The 18708-nt window shown below is 47.1% G+C and overlaps 1 protein-coding gene across 1 annotated transcript in view; it reads right to left on the bottom strand.

Annotated features, from left to right (window-relative positions):
* Nucleotides 1-14062, bottom strand: part of LOC310753756 (inositol polyphosphate 5-phosphatase OCRL-like) — a gene marked incomplete at both ends in the record, with an annotated part of 198637 nt that extends 184575 nt beyond the window's left edge. Inside the window, 4 exons of the mRNA XM_083595100.1 lie at nucleotides 8557-8684; nucleotides 9386-9470; nucleotides 9994-10041; nucleotides 14057-14062. Of these exons, the coding sequence (XP_083451226.1) occupies nucleotides 8557-8684; nucleotides 9386-9470; nucleotides 9994-10041; nucleotides 14057-14062 (267 nt within the window). The remainder of the gene's footprint in view (nucleotides 1-8556; nucleotides 8685-9385; nucleotides 9471-9993; nucleotides 10042-14056) is intronic.
* Between the last annotated feature and the right edge of the window lie 4646 nt (nucleotides 14063-18708).

The raw sequence follows: 18708 nt of genomic DNA, 5'->3' as shown, positions 1-18708 counted from the left end.
AAATATTGTAAAATTAATGAATGTTAAAATTATGTTCGGATTGGCAATAAGTGGTATTCAGCAACAAAAGTTAATAAGAATATGCAAAAATGAATTGATAAATGGATGAAAATATAGAGTTACAATATGTTATGACATAGAGTTAAGATAAATGAAAGAGGGTAAGGATTTGCTGAATTGATTATGTAAATGGGAATACAAAAAGGGGAGGTGTGAGGAGGTCAAGGAAACAAGCAAATGAGCTTAAAGATATAAAAAAATGGATTTGCTTTTTGTATTTTGTATTTTCTTTTTTTCTTTTCTATGTATTTTTGTATTTTTTGTATTCTTCTTTTTCTTTGTTTTCTTTTTATTCTGTAAATCTCTGTTTTTTGTAAAACCCTAATAAATATCTTAAAAAAAAACAAAACCATAACTTTATCTTAAAGTCCCAAGGTCGTTCTCACAACTAAACTTGTTTTGTTATGAGAAGATCTCCAAGCCAGCTGCAGTGGAAATTCCCCAGTTATATCCCAGTCCTCCTCTAGGGGAGCACAATGGCAACAATGTTCCTTTCAAAGCCACTTTATCTAAAGGCAACAGTATCTCTTTTTAACTTTCCACTTTCCCCATAAGATGGCAACAATTGCAAAGGGGGTCCTTCAAACAGATCAAATGCAGGTTGTTGCTCTTGAATTGATTTTTGGATCGCCTGCATGCCAAGCACATACTTCTCCCACTGGACCAGCACCCTTCCTCAGTGACTGAGGTCTCATTGCACACAGCCATCCAGCAAGCAAAAAAATGTTACTGTCAGAAGGTCAGAGTGGGGAGCAAGAGATTCAGGGGCCGGTTTTAGACCCACAGTGCTCAGGTTTATTCTGCTGCTTGCTTGACATTGTGCCTACTTCCCCCCTACCTTTTATTCCTATGAAAGTTTCACAATGTCGCTGCTTGGGATTCTAGATAATCTATGGTGGTTTCTTTTCAGTTTTTTAAATTAATTTTCCAAAAAAAAAATTAAGACAAACAAACAAACATCCTAATTGTAATTAAACCAATCAATATTGATAACATTGTTAAGTGACTTCCTCAAATCCCCCTGGTTGAATTTCATTGTATTTCATTTTAACAGTTTTCCAAAATCAATCTTCTCAAAAAAAAAAAAAAATAAATAAATAAACTTGATCACATCTTTCATTCTTTCTAATCTAGCTTGAAACATCTTAATTCCTATCCTTACATATTTAAATCCTAAGCCTATCTCATATTTGCAAGCTTTTCCAGTTAGGTTATCTTGACATATTCAGCTAAATAATCTTTGAATTTTGTCCATTCTTCCTGGTACTCCTCCTCCTTCTGGTCGCGGACTCTTCCCGTCAGGTGGGCTAGCCCCGGGATTCTGGAGAATCTATGTGACTAGATGCTTGTAATGTATGCCAGGCAATCTGGCACAAGTGGGTAGGGTTGCCATCCGCCGGGATTTGGCCGTTGGAAACAAGTGTCCATGCGGGAAACGCTTGAATGTCCAGGAAAACCCAAAGGTATAGCAATTCTACACGTGGGGAGTAGGGACGCAAGCGCAAATCAGAATAAAGCAAAGGCTGGGAAAGTTCAAACAGAACCCCCCCCCCCCCACACACACACTATTCCTCAAGATTTGTGTTTAAGACACAGGATCATAGAATTGTGGAGTTGGAAGGGACACCGAGGACCATCTAGTTCCGTTATTCCCAATCAGGGGTCCGTGGCCCCATCCCTTGCCTCCCTCTAACTAATTTTCTCTCATTTTGGCATGGCAATAGCATACATTTTATGGGCGGTCTTGTTGTTTTTAGTATACCTAAAATCCTTTGCTTATTACCCCACATTTTGAACCCGCAGCCCTGAGATTAAGACTGTCACGCTCTACCAACTGAGCCACCCCACTGTAATTATCCCACACCTCCCCTCTTGACAAAGCTGCCTGCAAAGCTGATCTGCCGAGGAAATGTCCTTCTGCAGGCATGGTTTCAATCCAAACAACAAATACTAGTGGTCAACTCCAAAAGTGCGGTCAAGAAACCCTGCTTGCCAAAGAACAATTGAACGCACCCTTGAAGCTCCTTTGCAGCCATGTCTTTACCTTGACACCACGTATGATGCTAGATGTGGGGCCTGCGGGCCTGTCAAGGTTCCCCACCTCTGCTCTATCTAGCCAGGCTGATGTTTTCAAATGGGGGTTAAAGCTGTGAAGCTGTTTGGATGCATGACTGGACTTGACTGTGGGCATTTCATTGTGCTGTGTCCCAGAGCCTTAAGGATGGGGTGGCCTAGGAACCTAAGCCACCAGGTATATAAAGGTGAGGTCCACTCCAGCCAAGAGCGAAAGAAAGCCACCAAGCAGCCCTGCTCCCCAACAATGTCCCCCAAAGAGGATACGGATCGTCTCGGGAATGCTGGTGTCCAGGCACTCAATTCTCTCCTGCAGCTCATCCTGCGTGCCCGGGGTCTGGAAGAGGTCCTCCTGAAGCAGAGTATCACCCATGCGTTCGGAAGGGATGAGGTACGTCCTGGATAGCATGAAGAACAATCCAGCCCTGGGGTGCATAATGTGAGGTCGAGGAATGCCACAATGGAGAGAAGCCCATCACCAAGAGAGCTGGCACAAGGGCAGGAAGACTCGCCTGTGTGAGTGCCTGAGGGCCCTGCTCTTGCCACTTACCATCTGGCCTGGGACGGGGCCTGAAGCCTCACAAGGACTGCTTGCTGCTTGCTGCCTGCTGCCCAGGAAGACTCCCCTGTGTGAGTGCCTGAGGGACCTGCTCTTGCCACTTACTATCTGGCCTGGGGCGGGGCCTGAAGCCTCACAAGGACTGCTTGCTGCTTGCTGCCTGCTGCCCAGGAAGACTCCCCTGTGTGAGTGCCTGAGGGCCCTGCTCTTGCCACTTACCACCTGGCCTGGGGCGGGGCCTGAAGCCTCACAAGGACTGCTTGCTGCTTGCTGCCTGCTGCCCAGGAGGACTCCCCTGTGTGAGTGCCTGAGGGCCCTGCTCTTGCCACTTACCATCTGGCCTGGGGCGGGGCCTGAAGCCTCACAAGGACTGCTTGCTGCTTGCTGCTTGCTGCCTGCTGCCCAGGAAGACTCCCCTGTGTGAGTGCCTGAGGGACCTGCTCTTGCCACTTACCACCTGGCCTGGGGCGGGGCCTGAAGCCTCACAAGGACTGCTTGCTGCTTGCTGCCTGCTGCCCAGGAGGACTCCCCTGTGTGAGAGCCTGAGGGCCCTGCTCTTGCCACTTACCATCTGGCCTGGAGCGGGGCCTGAAGCCTCACAAGGACTGCTTGCTGCTTGCTGCCTGCTGCCCAGGAGGACTCCCCTGTGTGAGAGCCTGAGGGCCCTGCTCTTGCCACTTACCACCTGGCCCAGGGCGGGGCCTGACAGGCCTCACTAGGACAGTTGCTGTTACTGCTGGAGGGGCACAGAGTGGTTTTAAAATGTTTTCTAAAAATTTCTTTTGAATTTTTTGTATGTGGGGGGTGGGGGTGGGGGGATGTTTGGTTGGACTTGGGGAATTTTTTCGATTTTGTTGTTTTTGTAATTTTTACAGTTTTTTGTTTGTATTGTTTTATTGGTTTTGTTTGTTTGTTTGTCTGTTTAAGGTGTTATTTTGTTCTTAAGGGGAAGGGTCAGGGCTGCCGGGGAGTGGGCCCCACCCCACAAAATGGCTGGGGCATGTTCCACAGGGGGGGATGCACTGGGACAACCGATCTCAGTGATCACGGGTAGGAGGAGGAGTTACGCTAAGACTAGACCATGTCATTACAGAGGGGGCAGGTTTAGTCGTTGTCTGAGGACTATTCCTGCCTCCGGGTCTGGTCCTGACCGGATGGATACTAGAATCAGCAAGAGATACCCACATGACCTGAAGGTGTTGCTATGCAATGCCAGGTCAATGATTCATAAGACCACTGCCATCCATGACTTGATCATGGATGGAGGATTGGACCTGGCATGTGTAACAGAGACTTGGTTGGATGAAGCAGATGGGCCTGTCCTTGCCGCTGCTTGTCCACCAGGTTTCTCTTACGCACAGCAACCCAGGTCATGTGGGCGGGGAGGGGGAGTTGCAGTGATTTTTAGGAAGTCATTAGTTTGCACCAGGCGTCCTATTGGGAAGACCCAGTTTTCCGAGTGCATGCTCTGGAAGTTGGGCAATAGGGGCAGTACAGGATTCCTTTTGGTGTACCGACCTCCCCGCTGCACCAAGGATTCCCTGCCCGAGCTGCTTCAGGTTGTGGTGGATGTTCTCCTGGAGACACCTAGTTTGGTTGTCCTACGGGATTTTAACATCCATGCCGACACGACCTTACAAGGGGCCGCTCGGGACTTCGTGGAAAGCATGGCATCCATGGGGCTGTCCCTGAATAAGTCTGGCCCAACCCATAGCCGCAGACATGCCTTGGACCTGGTGTTTACCTCTATGGATGTTGGTGATCTGACACTAAGTAAAAGCGAAACGAAAGAAGTGCCATGGTCAAATCACTTCCTGGTGCAACTGGACTTCTCTGCGACCCATCCCCTCTGCAGGGAGGTGGGACCAATTCAGATGGTCCGTCCCGCCACTTAATGGATCCAAATGGTTTCCAGAGAGTGGTAGGGGATGCTTTATCCCATGTTGATGGCCTTTCAGCTGATTTCCTGGTGGCCCGCTGGAATGTGGAGTTAACCAGGGCTATTGACTGTTTGGCTCCGAAGCGCCCTCTCTGATTGCATGGAGCCCGGACAGCCCCGTGGTTTTCCACGGATCTGAGGGCAATGAAACAATCGTTGAGACGGCTAGAGCGCCGGTGGCAGATAACTCATTCCGAATCTGACCGGACACAGGTTAGAGCTCAACGTCGAGCCTACCAAGTGGCGATAGCGACGGCGAAGAAGAATTTCTTCGCCGCCTCTATTGCATCTGCAGAAAACAGCAGCAGGAGACTTTTTCAGGTGGTTCACAATTTAGTGGAACCACCTGCAACATCGGGGCACAGTACGGGCCCGATAAAATCGCTCAGATTCGGGAAGAAGTAGACTCCACCGTGGGAGCAGGGCCGGGGTGGGAGAGTGCTAGAGTTCTGTCTAGTCAAGTTGTGTGGGATCAATTCCAATCTGTTACCTCCGAGGATGTGGACAGTCTGCTTGGACGAGTGAAGCCAACCAACTGTCTCCTGGATCCTTGCCCATCCTGGCTTATAAAAGCTAGCCGGGAAGGACTGGGCGATGGGCTTCGTGGGGTGGTGAATGCTTCCCTCCGTGAGGGAGCCTTCCCAGACCCGCTGAAAGAGGCGGTTATTAAACCGCTTCTTAAAAAACCATCTTTAGATGCGGCCACGATGGCCAACTATCGCTCAGTCTCAAATCTTCCATTCTTGGGCAAGGTGATGGAGTGAGTGGTTGCTGAACAACTCCAGGCACGCCTGGAAGAAGCGGACCATTTGGATCCCTTCCAGTCGGGATTCAGGCCACATCATGGGACTGAAACTGCCTTGGTCGCACTGGTTGATGATCTCCGGCGGGCTAGGGACAAAGGTGAGAGTTGTTTCCTAGTTCTGCTGGATCTCTCAGCGGCGTTTGATACCATCGACCATAACATCCTTCTGGACCGTCTTGAGGGGCTGGGAGCTGGGGGCACTGTCATACAGTGGCTCCGCTCCTTCCTCCTGGGCCGTGTTCAGAAAGTGGTGGGGGGGGATGAGTGTTCAGACCCCTGGGCTCTCACTTGTGGGGTGCCTCAGGGTTCTGTCCTCTCCCCCATGCTTTTCAACATTTACATGCAGCCGCTGGGCGAGATCATCAGGAGGTTTGGGCTGGGTGTTCATCAGTATGCAGATGATACCCAGCTCTACCTCTCTTTTAAATCAGAACCAGTGAAGACGGTGAAAGTCCTGTGTGAGTGTCTGGAGGCGGTTGGAGGATGGATGGCGGCTAACAGATTGAGGTTGAATCCTGACAAGACAGAAGTACTGTTTTTGGGGGACAGGAGGCGGGTAGGTGTGGAGGATTCCCTGGTCCTGAATGGGGTAACTGTGCCCCTGAAGGACCAGGTGCGCAGCCTGGGAGTCATTTTGGACTCACAGCTGTCCATGGAGGCACAGGTCAAGTCTGTGTCCAGGGCAGCTGTTTACCAGCTCCATCTGGTACATAGGCTGAGACCCTATCTTCCTGCAGACTGTCTCACCAGAGTGGTGCATGCTCTGGTTATCTCCCGCTTGGACTACTGCAATGCGCTCTACGTGGGGCTACCTTTGAAGGTGAGTCGGAAACTACAACTAATCCAGAATGCGGCAGCTAGACTGGTGACTGGGGGCGGCCGCCGAGACCATATAACACCGTTCTTAAAAGACCTACATTGGCTCCCAGTACGTTTCCGAGCACAATTCAAAGTGTTGGTGCTGACCTTTAAAGCCCTAAACGGCCTCGGTCCAGTATACCTGAAGGAGCGTCTCCACCCCCATCGTTCTGCCCGGACGCTGAGGTCCAGCGCCGAGGGCCTTCTGGCGGTTCCCTCATTGCGAGAAGCAAAGCTACAGGGAACCAGGCAGAGGGCCTTCTCGGTAGTGGCGCCCGCCCTGTGGAACGCCCTTCCAGCAGATGTCAAAGCGATAAACAACTACCTGACATTCAGAAGACATCTTAAGGCAGCCCTGTTCAGGGAAGTTTTTAACGTGTGATATTTTTGTGTATTTTTGGTTTCTATGGAAGCCACCCAGAGTGGCTGGGGAGGCCCAGCCAGATGGGCGGGGTATAAATAATAAATTATTATTATTATTATTATTATTATTATTATTATTATTATTATTATTATATCCCGCTTGCTTTCCACAGTAGCATTCCTACTACCCTTCTCATGATTTGGGGCAATGGGAGAGTGAAATCATTCCCCGCGTCTTCTAGTGGCCAGTCTCAGAGAGCCGCTTTGCTAGGGAGAGACAGACAATGGTTGGGAACAATTGGGTTCTTCTGAGACACTCTAAGGAATAGCGTATGCTGGATGTCCTACCCGCTGCCGCTCCACCAAGGTGCCACTATACTCACAGCAGGAGCTTGTAAGAGCGAGTCGGTAGCTAAGATATAAATCAATTGGGACGTTTGGAACCTGCACACCCCAAAACTGGTACTGGATTCCAGCCCACACCCATCCTTTCAATGGTACCGTCCCCCTCAGCTCACCTGGTGGCAGGTATTCTCAGTGGAGTCATCACCATCCTGGGGTACGATATCCAGAAACTGCTTCTCCTGGAGGTCCAATGACAAGCGGGACTGGCATGAGAGCCTGACAGAATGTGTGCCTGTATGCATTCTTTCCTTGCTCCAGCTGGGTGGACAAGTCTTGCCCTCTGAGGCCACAACTAGGGCTGGGCGATAGCTGGCTTTCAACACGGTGATATATCACTAGCTAAACATTGCAATACACCAATATATCACAATGTCTGAAATAAGATGGAGCTATGTAGAGGCATTGGCTGGCTTCACGGTTCCCCCCACATTGTGATTTTTGCTGCCCCCTGCAGGAGGGCAGGGGAAAGCTGAACCAGCAGAGTCCACAGGCGCTGCAGGAATCTAGAGAAGCATTGTCTGGCTTCACAGTTTCCCCCCACATGGTGTTTTTTACATAGTACACACACACATCATGATTCACAATATATTGCAAGGTCAGAAATTAAGAAACCAGTCTCACTATCTAGACTTCAAGCTGATTTGAAAATATATCTATATTGACATATTGCCCGGCCCTAGCCACAGCAAGCATCTCAAGTGGGAAAACAAAAAACAAATTGCTTGCACCCCAAATCCAAGCTCCCCCTCCCCCTATTAATATGCAGCTAGTAATCCTCCCACTCCGGATGTGCAGTTCACCCAAAAGCTTACTGAATATGCAGCTGTGGACATGAGGTTTGGCTAACATTTAAATTGCTGGAACCTGCCCTGGGACCTTAGGGTGAAGGGCAGGAAATAAGTAACAAAAACAGCAACAGAACATGGATGGGCCTTCATAGGTTGATGGGCTGCAGCCCCAGCCAGCAGGATGAGATGATGGGGTCACATGTTCACCACCCCTTGTCTAGAGCACGTTGCAGAGGCAGTGGTAGAAACTGAGCAACAGCTGGAGCCCCAGCCCACGACTTTGTCTGGGCAATGCAGCACACAGCAGCTGGTGAACCATGCCTCCGGCCTCCTTCCCATCTTCCTCTCCAGAAATGTTCAGGGTGGTTAGTTCTATCTCAAGCGAGGTTCACTGAAACAGGTGGGCTATTGTTACAAGTCCTGGTCAGAAAGCAAAAAGGCAACATGTGCGCACCCCACCCCCCTCCACAACCGAGAGGGATGGTTATCAAAGGAGACATCAGCAACCTCTGCAGTTAACAAGGCTTCCCAGACCAGACTAGCCCTCCTGCCAGTGTGCCGGTTTACTGGCTTTCAGGGACGTTTTAGTGGATTTCCTGTTACTCGCGGCAACATTTGGACTAGATGACTTTGGAAATCCCTTCTGATTCTATGCTTCTGTACACACCACAGACCAGCCAGGAAGAGATGGGGCTCTGGGGCCGACCTGGCGACAGAGGTGGCTGTCATGTGAGCACTCAAGGCAGTGCTGATACAGTTCATAGCAAAGGACTGGTTCTGGCACTGCCTCCAGGAAGATGAGCAGAGCTTCGGCCACCGAGTGGTCACTGCCAGCTATTGACAGCCTGGCAAGGGAAGTGTTCTGTCCTGTTACCTGCAGCCTGCCTCCTTCCCAGGCTGGTCCAAAGCAAGAAGCTTGGTCCTTATACATCTGGGCCCACCTTGCAAGTTCCCCCTTTTGGCGCAAGGTGGACCTTGAACCCGCAGCCCTAAGATTAAGAGTGTCACGCTCTACCAGCTGAGCCATCCCACTGTAATTATCCCACACCTCCCCTCTTGACGAAGCTGCCTGCAAAGCTGATCTGCCGAGGAAATGTCCTTCTGCAGGCATGGTTTCAATCCAAACAACAAATACTAGTGGTCAACTCCAAAAGTGCGGTCAAGAAACCCTGCTTGCCAAAGAACAATTGAACGCACCCTTGAAGCTCCTTTGCAGCCATGTCTTTACCTGTCTCCACATCTGACACCACGTATGATGCTAGATGTGGGGCCTGCGGGCCTGTCAAGGTTCCCCACCTCTGCTCTACCTAGCCAGGCTGATGTTTTCAAATGGGGGTTAAAGCTGTGAAGCTTTTTGGATGCATGACTGGACTTGACTGTGGGCATTTCATTTTGCTGTGTCTCAGAGCCTTAAGGATGGGCTGGCCTAGCAACCTAAGCCACCAGGTATATAAAAGTGAGGTCCACTCCAGCCAAGAGCAAAAGAAAACCACCAAGCAGCCCTGCTCCCCAACAATGTCCCCCAAAGAGGATACGGATCGTCTCGGGAATGCTGGTGTCCAGGCACTCAATTCTCTCCTGCAACTCGTCCTGCATGCCCGGGGTCTGGAAGAGGTCCTCCTGAAGCAGAGTATCACCCATGCGTTCGGAAGGGATGAGGTACATCCTGGATAGCATGAAGAACAATCCAGCCCTGGGGTGCATAATGTGAGGTCGAGGAATGCCACAATGGAGAGAAGCCCATCACCAAGAGAGCTGGCACAAGGGCTGAGAATTGTATCCCACCTGCTTTCCACAGTAGCATTCCTACTATCCTTCTCCTGATTTGGGGCAATGGGAGAGTGAAATCATTCCCCGCTTCTTCTAGTGGCCAGTCTCAGAGAGCTGCTTTGCTAGGGATAGACAGACAATGGTTGGGAACACTTGGGTTCTTCTGAGCCGCTCTAAGGAATAGTATATGCTGGATGCCCCACCCGCTGCTGCTCCACCAAGGTGCCACTATACTCACAGCAGGAGCTTGTAAGAGCGAGTCGGTAGCTAAGATATAAATCAGTTGTGGGGTTTGGAACCTGCACACCTCAAAACTGGTACTGGATTCCAGCCCACACCCATCCTTTCAATGGTACCGTCCCCCTCAGCTCACCTGGTGGCAGGCACTCTTGAAGAGGTGGTCCACCAAAAGCCAGATCTCCTTGGCCACTCAGTGGAGTCATCACCATCCTGGGGTACGATATCCAGAAACTGCTTCTCCTGGAGGTCCAATGACAAGCGGGACTGGCATGAGAGCCTGACAGAATGTGTGCCTGCATGCATTCTTTCCTTGCTCCAGCTGGGTGGACAAGTCTTGCCCTCTGAGGCCACAACTAGGGCTGGGCGATAGCTGGCTTTCAACACGGTGATATATCACTAGCTAAACATTGCAATACACCAATATATCACGATGTCTGAAATAAGATGGAGCTATGTAGTGGCATTGGCTGGCTTCACGGTTCCCCCCACATTGTGATTTTTGCATAGTACACACACACATCATGATTCACAATATATTGCCAGGTCAGAAATTATGAAACCAGTCTCACTATCTAGACTTCAAGCTGATTTGAAAATATATCTATATTGACATATCGCCCGGCCCTAGCCACAGCAAGCATCTCGAGTGGGGAAACAAAAAACAAATTGCTTGCACCCCAAATCCAAGCTCCCCCTCCCCCTATTAATATGCAGCTAGTAATCCTCCCACTCCGGATGCGCAGTTCACCCAAAAGCTTACTAAATATGCAGCTGTGGACATGGGGTTTGGCTAGAGAGCCAATGTGGTGTAGTGGTTAAGAGCGATAGACTCGTAATCTGGGGAACCGGGTTCGCGTCTCTGCTCCTCCACATGCAGCTGCTGGGTGACCTTGGGCCAGTCACACTTCTCTGAAATCTCTCAGCCCCACTCGCCTCACAGAGTGTTTGTTGGGGAGGAAGGTAAAGGAGAATGTTAGCCGCTTTGAGACTCCTTCGGGTAGTGATAAAGCGGGATATCAAATCCAAACTTCTCTTCTTCTAACATTTTATTTAAATTGTTGGAACCTGCCCTGGGACCTTAGGGTGAAGGGCAGGAAATAAGTAACAAAAACAGCAACAGAACATGGATGGGCCTTCATAGGTTGATGGGCTGCAGCCCCAGCCAGCAGGATGAGATGATGGGGTCACATGTTCACCACCCCTTGTCTAGAGCACGTTGCAGAGGCAGTGGTAGAAACTGAGCAACAGCTGGAGCCCCAGCCCACAACTTTGTATGGGCAATGCAGCACACAGCAGCTGGTGAACAATGCCTCCGGCCTCCTTCCCATCTTCCTCTCCAGAAATGTTCAGGGTGGTTAGGTCTATCTCAAGCTACCACATTCAAGAGAAAGAGAAAGAGAGGAGGGGGAAGCAAGAGAGCTTTAGGAGCACAGCAGTGGCAAGCAGCCCATCACTAAAAGGAGTTGGCAAGGATGGAGAATTTGATCCCCTCATCCCCAGGGCAGCTGTTGATTAGGACCCAGTTCATCCTCCCTCCCCCCCCCCCGGCCGCCAATACTCCCCGCCCCTGTCGAGAGAGGGAGGGAGGGAGGGAGAGAGAGAGAGAGAGAGAGAGAGAGAGAGAGAGAGAGAGAGAGAATTGGTGTGGGGAATGACACATGCTGTATCAGAGTCTTAGTGCAAGAGTAGTTGGTGCATGCTAAAGAACACAGGAGCCTTGCTGGGTTAGATCAGCATTTTGTTCCCACAATGGCCAACCACATGCCCTTGGGAGTCCCTAGGGACACGGGGACAATAGCACTCTGTCCATCATGTTCCCCAGAAACTGGTAATCAAAAGCATGTGGTTTGTGATAAGAGTGGCAAGAAATAGCCCTGACCAGTAGCCACTGATAAACATATCCTCCATGATTCTAAATGTCTACAGCTGTCCAAATTGACAGTCACCACTGTCTCCTTGTGGCTATGATAATACACCCAAGTAGATATGATTTCGAGAGGAGTGACATTTCCCTGAGCCACCCCAAAGCAGCCACTACCGCTTCCCAAATGCCAGTGCTCAGGTGGTAAGAGTAAGCCAGAGTGGCATAGCCTGTGCAGCAGTTGCTGAGCACAGAGACAAGGAGAAAACTGGCTCTTGGGGCCAGAGGGGGCTGGTGCCTGCATCATGAGACTGGGCTTTCTGCCTCCCGGGCTGCCAATCGCAAGCGGACCCAGAGTCAAGCAGCGCAAAATCAGTGACAAGCAGTGATGGCAAATTCTGGTTTCTTCTCCGTTCTCTTCTGCCGAGTTCTACAAGGGCCACGTTGAGACTAGGGAAGAGACCAAAGCAGAGAGCTAGAGCCACCACCTGGACTGGATTTGAATCAGAAGGCAGGCAGGTGCAGGTTGCCTGAGAGGAAAGTCAGGTTGGTGGGGTAGTGCCTGGTTTGCCCTAAGGGACCAGCTGCCACTGCATGGAGCAGCTGCTGATCATTGACAAGGGCAACTCCATTTACATGCCTTCGAGGCACATGCACACTGCCGCAAAACTGGAAGGGGCACTTGAAGGGGCAAAAATGTCCCCCCCAAGAGCACAAAAGCGGCAAAGCGGCATGGAAACAGCATCTCGACTCCCTCCCAGGAGCTTTGGCACTGACCTTTCAGGCCTGTGGAGAGTTGGAGCAAGGAGTTTTGCAGGGAGGCTGCTGGTTTTCAAAAGGCCTTTCAAAAGGGTTTCCGGAAGTTTAGAGGGTGTTTGCAGGCTTTTCCAATGCTGTCCCCAATATACGAAATTTCACTTAAACGCACGGTACCTCGGAACGCAACCCCCGTGTAAATGGGGCATTGCCTGTACCTGATTTGAGCCCACTACAAGAACATCTAGAGGATAGCAAACCAACTGTTACCTTTTCTAGGAAGCTGTCTTCTCCCTGAGATCAGAGGAGGCCCTGAGAAGAGAAAGAAACAGCCCGTTGGCTGAACAGTATCTGGGCAGATGGCAGGGAAATGCACACGGTTCAGTGGCCCTGTGAAAGGACAGGTGGGAGGACCACAACCTGGGATGACTCAGTCAAGGCAAACAAAGGGCATGAACAGCACACAGGAAGCGGATGCACAGCTACAGAAGCTGAAGCTGAATGCAGCGGAGGACCCCCAGCCCCCACATTTCTGAGTGGAAGAGCAGCTGTTTTTCAAGCAGGCAAGCAGAGTGGGAAGGGTAGACATCCAGCACAAGGCTTCCAAGGAGGTCCCGAAGCAGCTTGGTAGGTAGCTCCCACTGATGGTGAGGAAATAGTCCTTGCCACGGTCAAGGTGAAGGACAAAGATAGCCTCAATCTTCTCTTCCTTGCTGACGTACACATCCAGGGAAATGTCCACCGTCTCACCTAAAATGGGAAGAGGTCAGGTAGATGCACTCTTTGGCACAGCCAAGTTGGCTTGTCTGTAAATTAAAAGTGAAGACAGTGAAGAATTGAACAGAAGGACACAATGCGAGTCTGCTGGATCAGGCCAATGGCCCATCTAGTACAGCATCCTGTTCTCACAGGTGTATGGGGGAAACCTTAACTTCAAGAATTAGGAAAAGAAGCGACTCAGTTCCCACCCCCACCCCGCTTTCCTCTCTATTTTTTTTCAATAAATGTTTATTAAAATTTTCCATCTTATTTAAAAAAAGAAAGAAAAAAATTAAAAACACATAAAATTTACAATCCATATTTTCAATGACATATTTCCCTGACTTCCCCACACCTCCCCTTCTTATATTCCAATTCAAATTGTTAGTTCAACAAGTTCTTATCCCCAATTTTTAACCTTTTAATATTTAGTTCATTTTACAGAAAAAACCAATTTTAACTTATAAACATCCATATTTATACATCAGTACTCAATTCTTAAAACCTTTTTCTAAAGTCGACCAAAATTCCCTTCCACGAATTCCCCAATTTTCTTACTAATAACAAAGCAAAATGAAAAAAAAACAAATTATAGTTATACACCCTTTGGATTCCAAAACCCCACCACCCCCTTTCCCAGTTTCGATCCCCAACAGATGTCCATCAGTCTTAATCTACTATCAGCCTGGAGACCTCACATCCGAGGCTCTTAATTCTCTCTCAATTCCTCTCTGCCGGTTTTTTTGATAGTCTTTAGTATTAAACACCAGATCTCGGAGAAGCTCTGTCCCCATAAAGTCCATGTTTCTTCCAGCCAGACCTCCATACTTAAAAGTGGAGCCCTAATCTTGTTTCATACTCCTTTTAAATCCAATTGTCCCGAAAGCTCCAACTTCCACCTTGATCAAATTTGTAATCCATAGGTCTTCAGATCTCCACATAAGGAGATCTCTCCATTCTTCAATCTCCAATTCAAACCAGATTTTCATCATCCAGTACTTGTTTTCCTTTATAACCATCATGTCAGACCTCTGGCTCGATTTAACCATCATGTCAGGCCACTGGTTCTCCTTTGTCATCTGCAAAATTACAGCTCCTCCTTCCTTTTCTTCAGAAACAACATATGTCTCCTTCTCCACATTCTCAAAACTCTCCAGTTTCTCTTTTTGTCCAGCTGCATAGGCTTCCTGAGTCAAATCCTTATCAAATTCAATGATATTATTTACTGTTAAGTTCAGAGTTGCAACATTTGTAGCCAAAACATCCATTTGGCCTTGTAACATTCCCAAGAGAACAAAGGCTCTGTCCAGCCCAGCTTGAATTTTCCCTCCTCCAGCCATTCTTGTAATGTTCCAAATCCCCCTCTAGAGGGATTTTGGTAACTTAGTATTCTTTCCAGTTCAAATCCAAAAGTCAAGTTAGTTTGTATCAGTTCTTCCTTGTTTTCAACAAAATAAAACCAAATTGCAACAAATATTTCCAGCAGAGACAGCAGAAACAAAGTTCTCTTTTTCCTTCTTGACAGCTAATTTTGACAGCTGTCAAACTCTTCTATATCTCCTCAACAGGCTCTCTCACAGATCACTCCCGGGTCCGGGGGGGGGGGGCGGCACTTCAGCTTTCGAAATTAGCTCTTACCCTCCAAGGTTATTTGTGCTTATACTGCCAAATCGTGAAATTAATATCTTTTACCAAATAAAAAAGAAGAAATTCTCTCGACCTTAGTTAACTAGTCCTTGCTTTAAATTATTTACAAGACGGGGAGGCGGACTTCCTGTATGCACCTTCCCCGATCGTGCCAAATTCAACAAGAAAAATTTCCTTTACAAGTCCAATTTCCGTACTACTCACGGGTTGTTACTTTTAGAGTCCAATTGTTCACAAGAAGAAGTCAGCGCTCTCCGACCATGGCATGCGGCTTCACTCCGCAGGAGGAGCAGTCGACTCTCAGCACCGTGCCGCTCACCCCGTCCCCCGCTCCGAAGCCTTTAAAAAGGCTCCTTCGCAGGTCGGGGGCGCAAATGGTGCCCACCGAGTCACCAGGTTCACAGGCTTCCGCGCCTGTGATTTCTGAGGGTCCCCGCGTCGCCGCAGCGGCCAGACCCAGCTCCTGTGCAGCCGATTCCCTCCGGAGCTCGGAGGGAATCCGCCATTAGCCGTTCGCGCTAACCCGGAAGTCCTCCCCACTTTCCTCTCTAGTCCTCCAAAGCAGCAGCTGCACAGAAGATGGTGACAGGATACTGGGGGGTGAGAGAAAGTGATCCTAACAAAAGAATATAAAAAGGGAAAGCATTTATTTGTCTCCTAAAGGATTTTTGCGCCCCCAATGTAACTTTTTTTTTTTAGTTTACATTTCATTGAGTTTTTAAAAGTTTGGCTAGTTCTATATGTTCCCCAAGATATTTTTGTGCCTCCACAACATAAAAATACGCATTATTTTTTTTTTAAGTAATTTTTTGACGGACTGCTCTCACTGGTTCCCTGCGATGCCAAAAGGTGTTTTGGGACCCTCCAGCATTGTTTGGCTTCAATTCATTTGTGTGTGTGTCTTTGTTTAAAGCTGGTCACACACACTTTTACACTTTGGGCTCAGCTGCTTTGACGTATGGCCCTTGGAGGCTTGAGCATGGGGCAATGCAGCCCACAAATGTTAAGCCTCCCCTGCTCTACCAAACTCCCAAGGTTTGATGGAGGAGGTTTGGGAAGAGGAGGAGAAAAGGGGGGATGAAAAGGAAACCAAGGCCTTCCCTAGATGACCCTTGGGGTCCATTTCCTTTTTTTTTTTAATAAGATATTTATTAGAATTTTCCATTTTATACAAACAAAGAAAAAATTAAAAAGAAAAAATAATAAAAACACATAAAATTCATAACTTATTTTTCAATAACATATTTCCCTGACCTCCTCATGCCTCCCCTTCTTGTATTCCAGTTCAAATTGTTTATCCAGGAAATCCTTATCTCATAGCATTACAGCTAAAAACCCCTTATTTTCTATCCATCTTCTTAAATTATTGTAACTTAAACTTTTACTTATATACAAATAAAAAAGAACTATTTTTTCATATTCTTTTGTACCATTACAGGTAGTAACCACTTAATTTCAATCCAACATCACTCAACATTCCTTAATATTACAGTATTTTTGTAAATAATCCTTGAATTTCTTCCATTCTTCTTCTGCCGACTCTTCTCCCTGGTCACGGATTCTGCCAGTCAATTCTGCCAGTCCCATAAAGTCAATCAACTTCGTCTGCCATTCTTCCAGAGTGGGTAGATCTTGCGTCTTCCAATACTTTGCGATAAGTATTCTTGCTGCTGTTGTAGCATACATAAAGAAAGTTCTATCCTTTTTTAACACCAATTGGCCGACCATGCCCAAGAGAAAGGCCTCTGGTTTCTTCACGGAGGTATATTTAAATACCTTTTTCAATTCATTATAAATCATTTCCCAGAAAGCCTTAATCCTAGGGCACGTCCACCAAAGGTGAAAAAATGTACCTTCATTATCCTTACATTTCCAACATTTATTATCAGGCAAATGGTAAATTTTTGCAAGCTTGACTGGGGTCATGTACCACCTATATATCATTTTCATAATATTTTCTCTTAAGGCATTGCATGCCGTAAATTTCATACCTGTGGTCCACAACTGTTCCCAGTCAGCAAACATAATGTTATGTCCAACATCTTGTGCCCATTTAATCATAGCAGGTTTAACCGTTTCATCCTGAGTATTCCATTTCAACAGCAAGTTATACATTCTTGATAGTATCTTAGTTTTGGGTTCTAACAGTTCAGTTTCTAGCTTGGATTTTTCCACCTGGAAGCCAATTTTCTTGTCCAAATTATAAGCCTCCATTATCTGAAAATAATGAAGCCAGTCTCGCACTTTATCTTTTAGTTTCTCAAAACTCTGCAATTTCAATTTGTCACCTTCTTGTTCCAAAATCTCCCAATATTTTGGCCATTTGGCCTCCATATTGAGCTTTTTCTGAGCCTTCGCTTCCATCGGTGATAACCACCTTGGGGTTTTATTTTCAAGTAAATCTTTATATCTTGTCCAGACATTAAACAATGCTCTTGTGACAATATGGTTTTTAAATGCTTTATGAGCTTTAACCTTGTCATACCATAGATATGCATGCCACCCAAAAACATTGTTAAAACCTTCTAGATCCAAAATGTCTGTGTTCTCAAGAAGTAGCCAATCTTTCAACCAGCAGAACGCTGCTGATTCATAATAAAGTTTAAAGTCTGGCAGGGCAAATCCACCCCTTTCTTTTGCATCAGTTAATATCTTAAATTTTATTCTTGGCTTCTTGCCCTCCCAGACAAATTTAGAAATATCTTTCTGCCACTTCTTGAAACAGTCCATCTTGTCCACAATTTGCAATGTTTGAAACAAAAACAACATTCCAGGCAATACATTCATCTTTATAGCTGCAATTCGACCCAACAAGGAAAGCTTCAAATTTGTCCAAATTTCTAAGTCTTTTTTCACTTCCGCCCAACATTTTTCATAATTATCTTTAAACAAATTCCCATTTTTTGCTGTCATATTAATCCCCAAGTATTTCACTTTCTTCACAACAGTTAGACCTGTTTCATTCTGAAACTTCCCTCTTTCAATCGGTGTTAAGTTTTTCTCTAAAACCTTTGTTTTTGACTTATTCAATTTAAATCCTGCCACTTGGCCAAATTCTTGAATTAGTTCTAAAACTCTTTTGGTACTAGATTCTGGCTCCTGTAACGTGAAAACTAGATCATCTGCAAATGCTCTCAGTTTATACTGTTTAGCTCCAACCTGTATACCTTTAACCAACCGGTCCCTTCTAATCATGTTCAGCAGGACCTCCAGGACCGAAATAAAGAGGAATGGGGAGATTGGGCATCCCTGTCGTGTCCCTTTCTCTATCTTAAATTGTTCCGTAACCACATTATTTACAATTAATTTAGCCTTTTGTTCAGAATATATTGCACCAATACCATTCTCAAAACCTTGGCCTACCCCCATACCCTGTAAGTTCTTTTTCATAAAACTCCAAGAAATATTGTCGAAAGCTTTCTCCGCGTCCACAAATATCAGAACTGCTTTAGTGTTTATATTCACTTCTAGTTTTTCCAAGATATCAATTACGTTCCTCAAATTATCAGACAAATGTCTTCCCAGGAGAAAGCCCGCTTGGTCCTTATGAATCTCTTCCATCAATACTTTTTTCAATCTCTTGGCCAAAATGTCAGCAAAAATTTTGTAATCCACATTTAGTAAGGATATCGGACGGTAGTTCTTAAGTTGAGTCTTTTCAGTTTCCGTTTTTGGTATTAGTGTAATATAAGCCTCTTTCCACGATTCTGGTGCCCTTTTCCCTTCCAAAATCTCATTGCAGACTTCCTTCAAAGGTTGTAGTAGCCACTCTTTCAAGGATCTATAATATCTGGAGACTTGCCTAATTGCATATTTTGAATGGCA

The sequence above is a fragment of the Podarcis filfolensis genome (assembly GCF_964270895.1).
Source record: "Podarcis filfolensis genome assembly, chromosome: W".
NCBI lineage: Eukaryota > Metazoa > Chordata > Lepidosauria > Squamata > Lacertidae > Podarcis > Podarcis filfolensis.
Note: the sequence above shows the minus strand (reverse complement) of the source record. Positions and strands in the feature narration are given on the sequence as shown.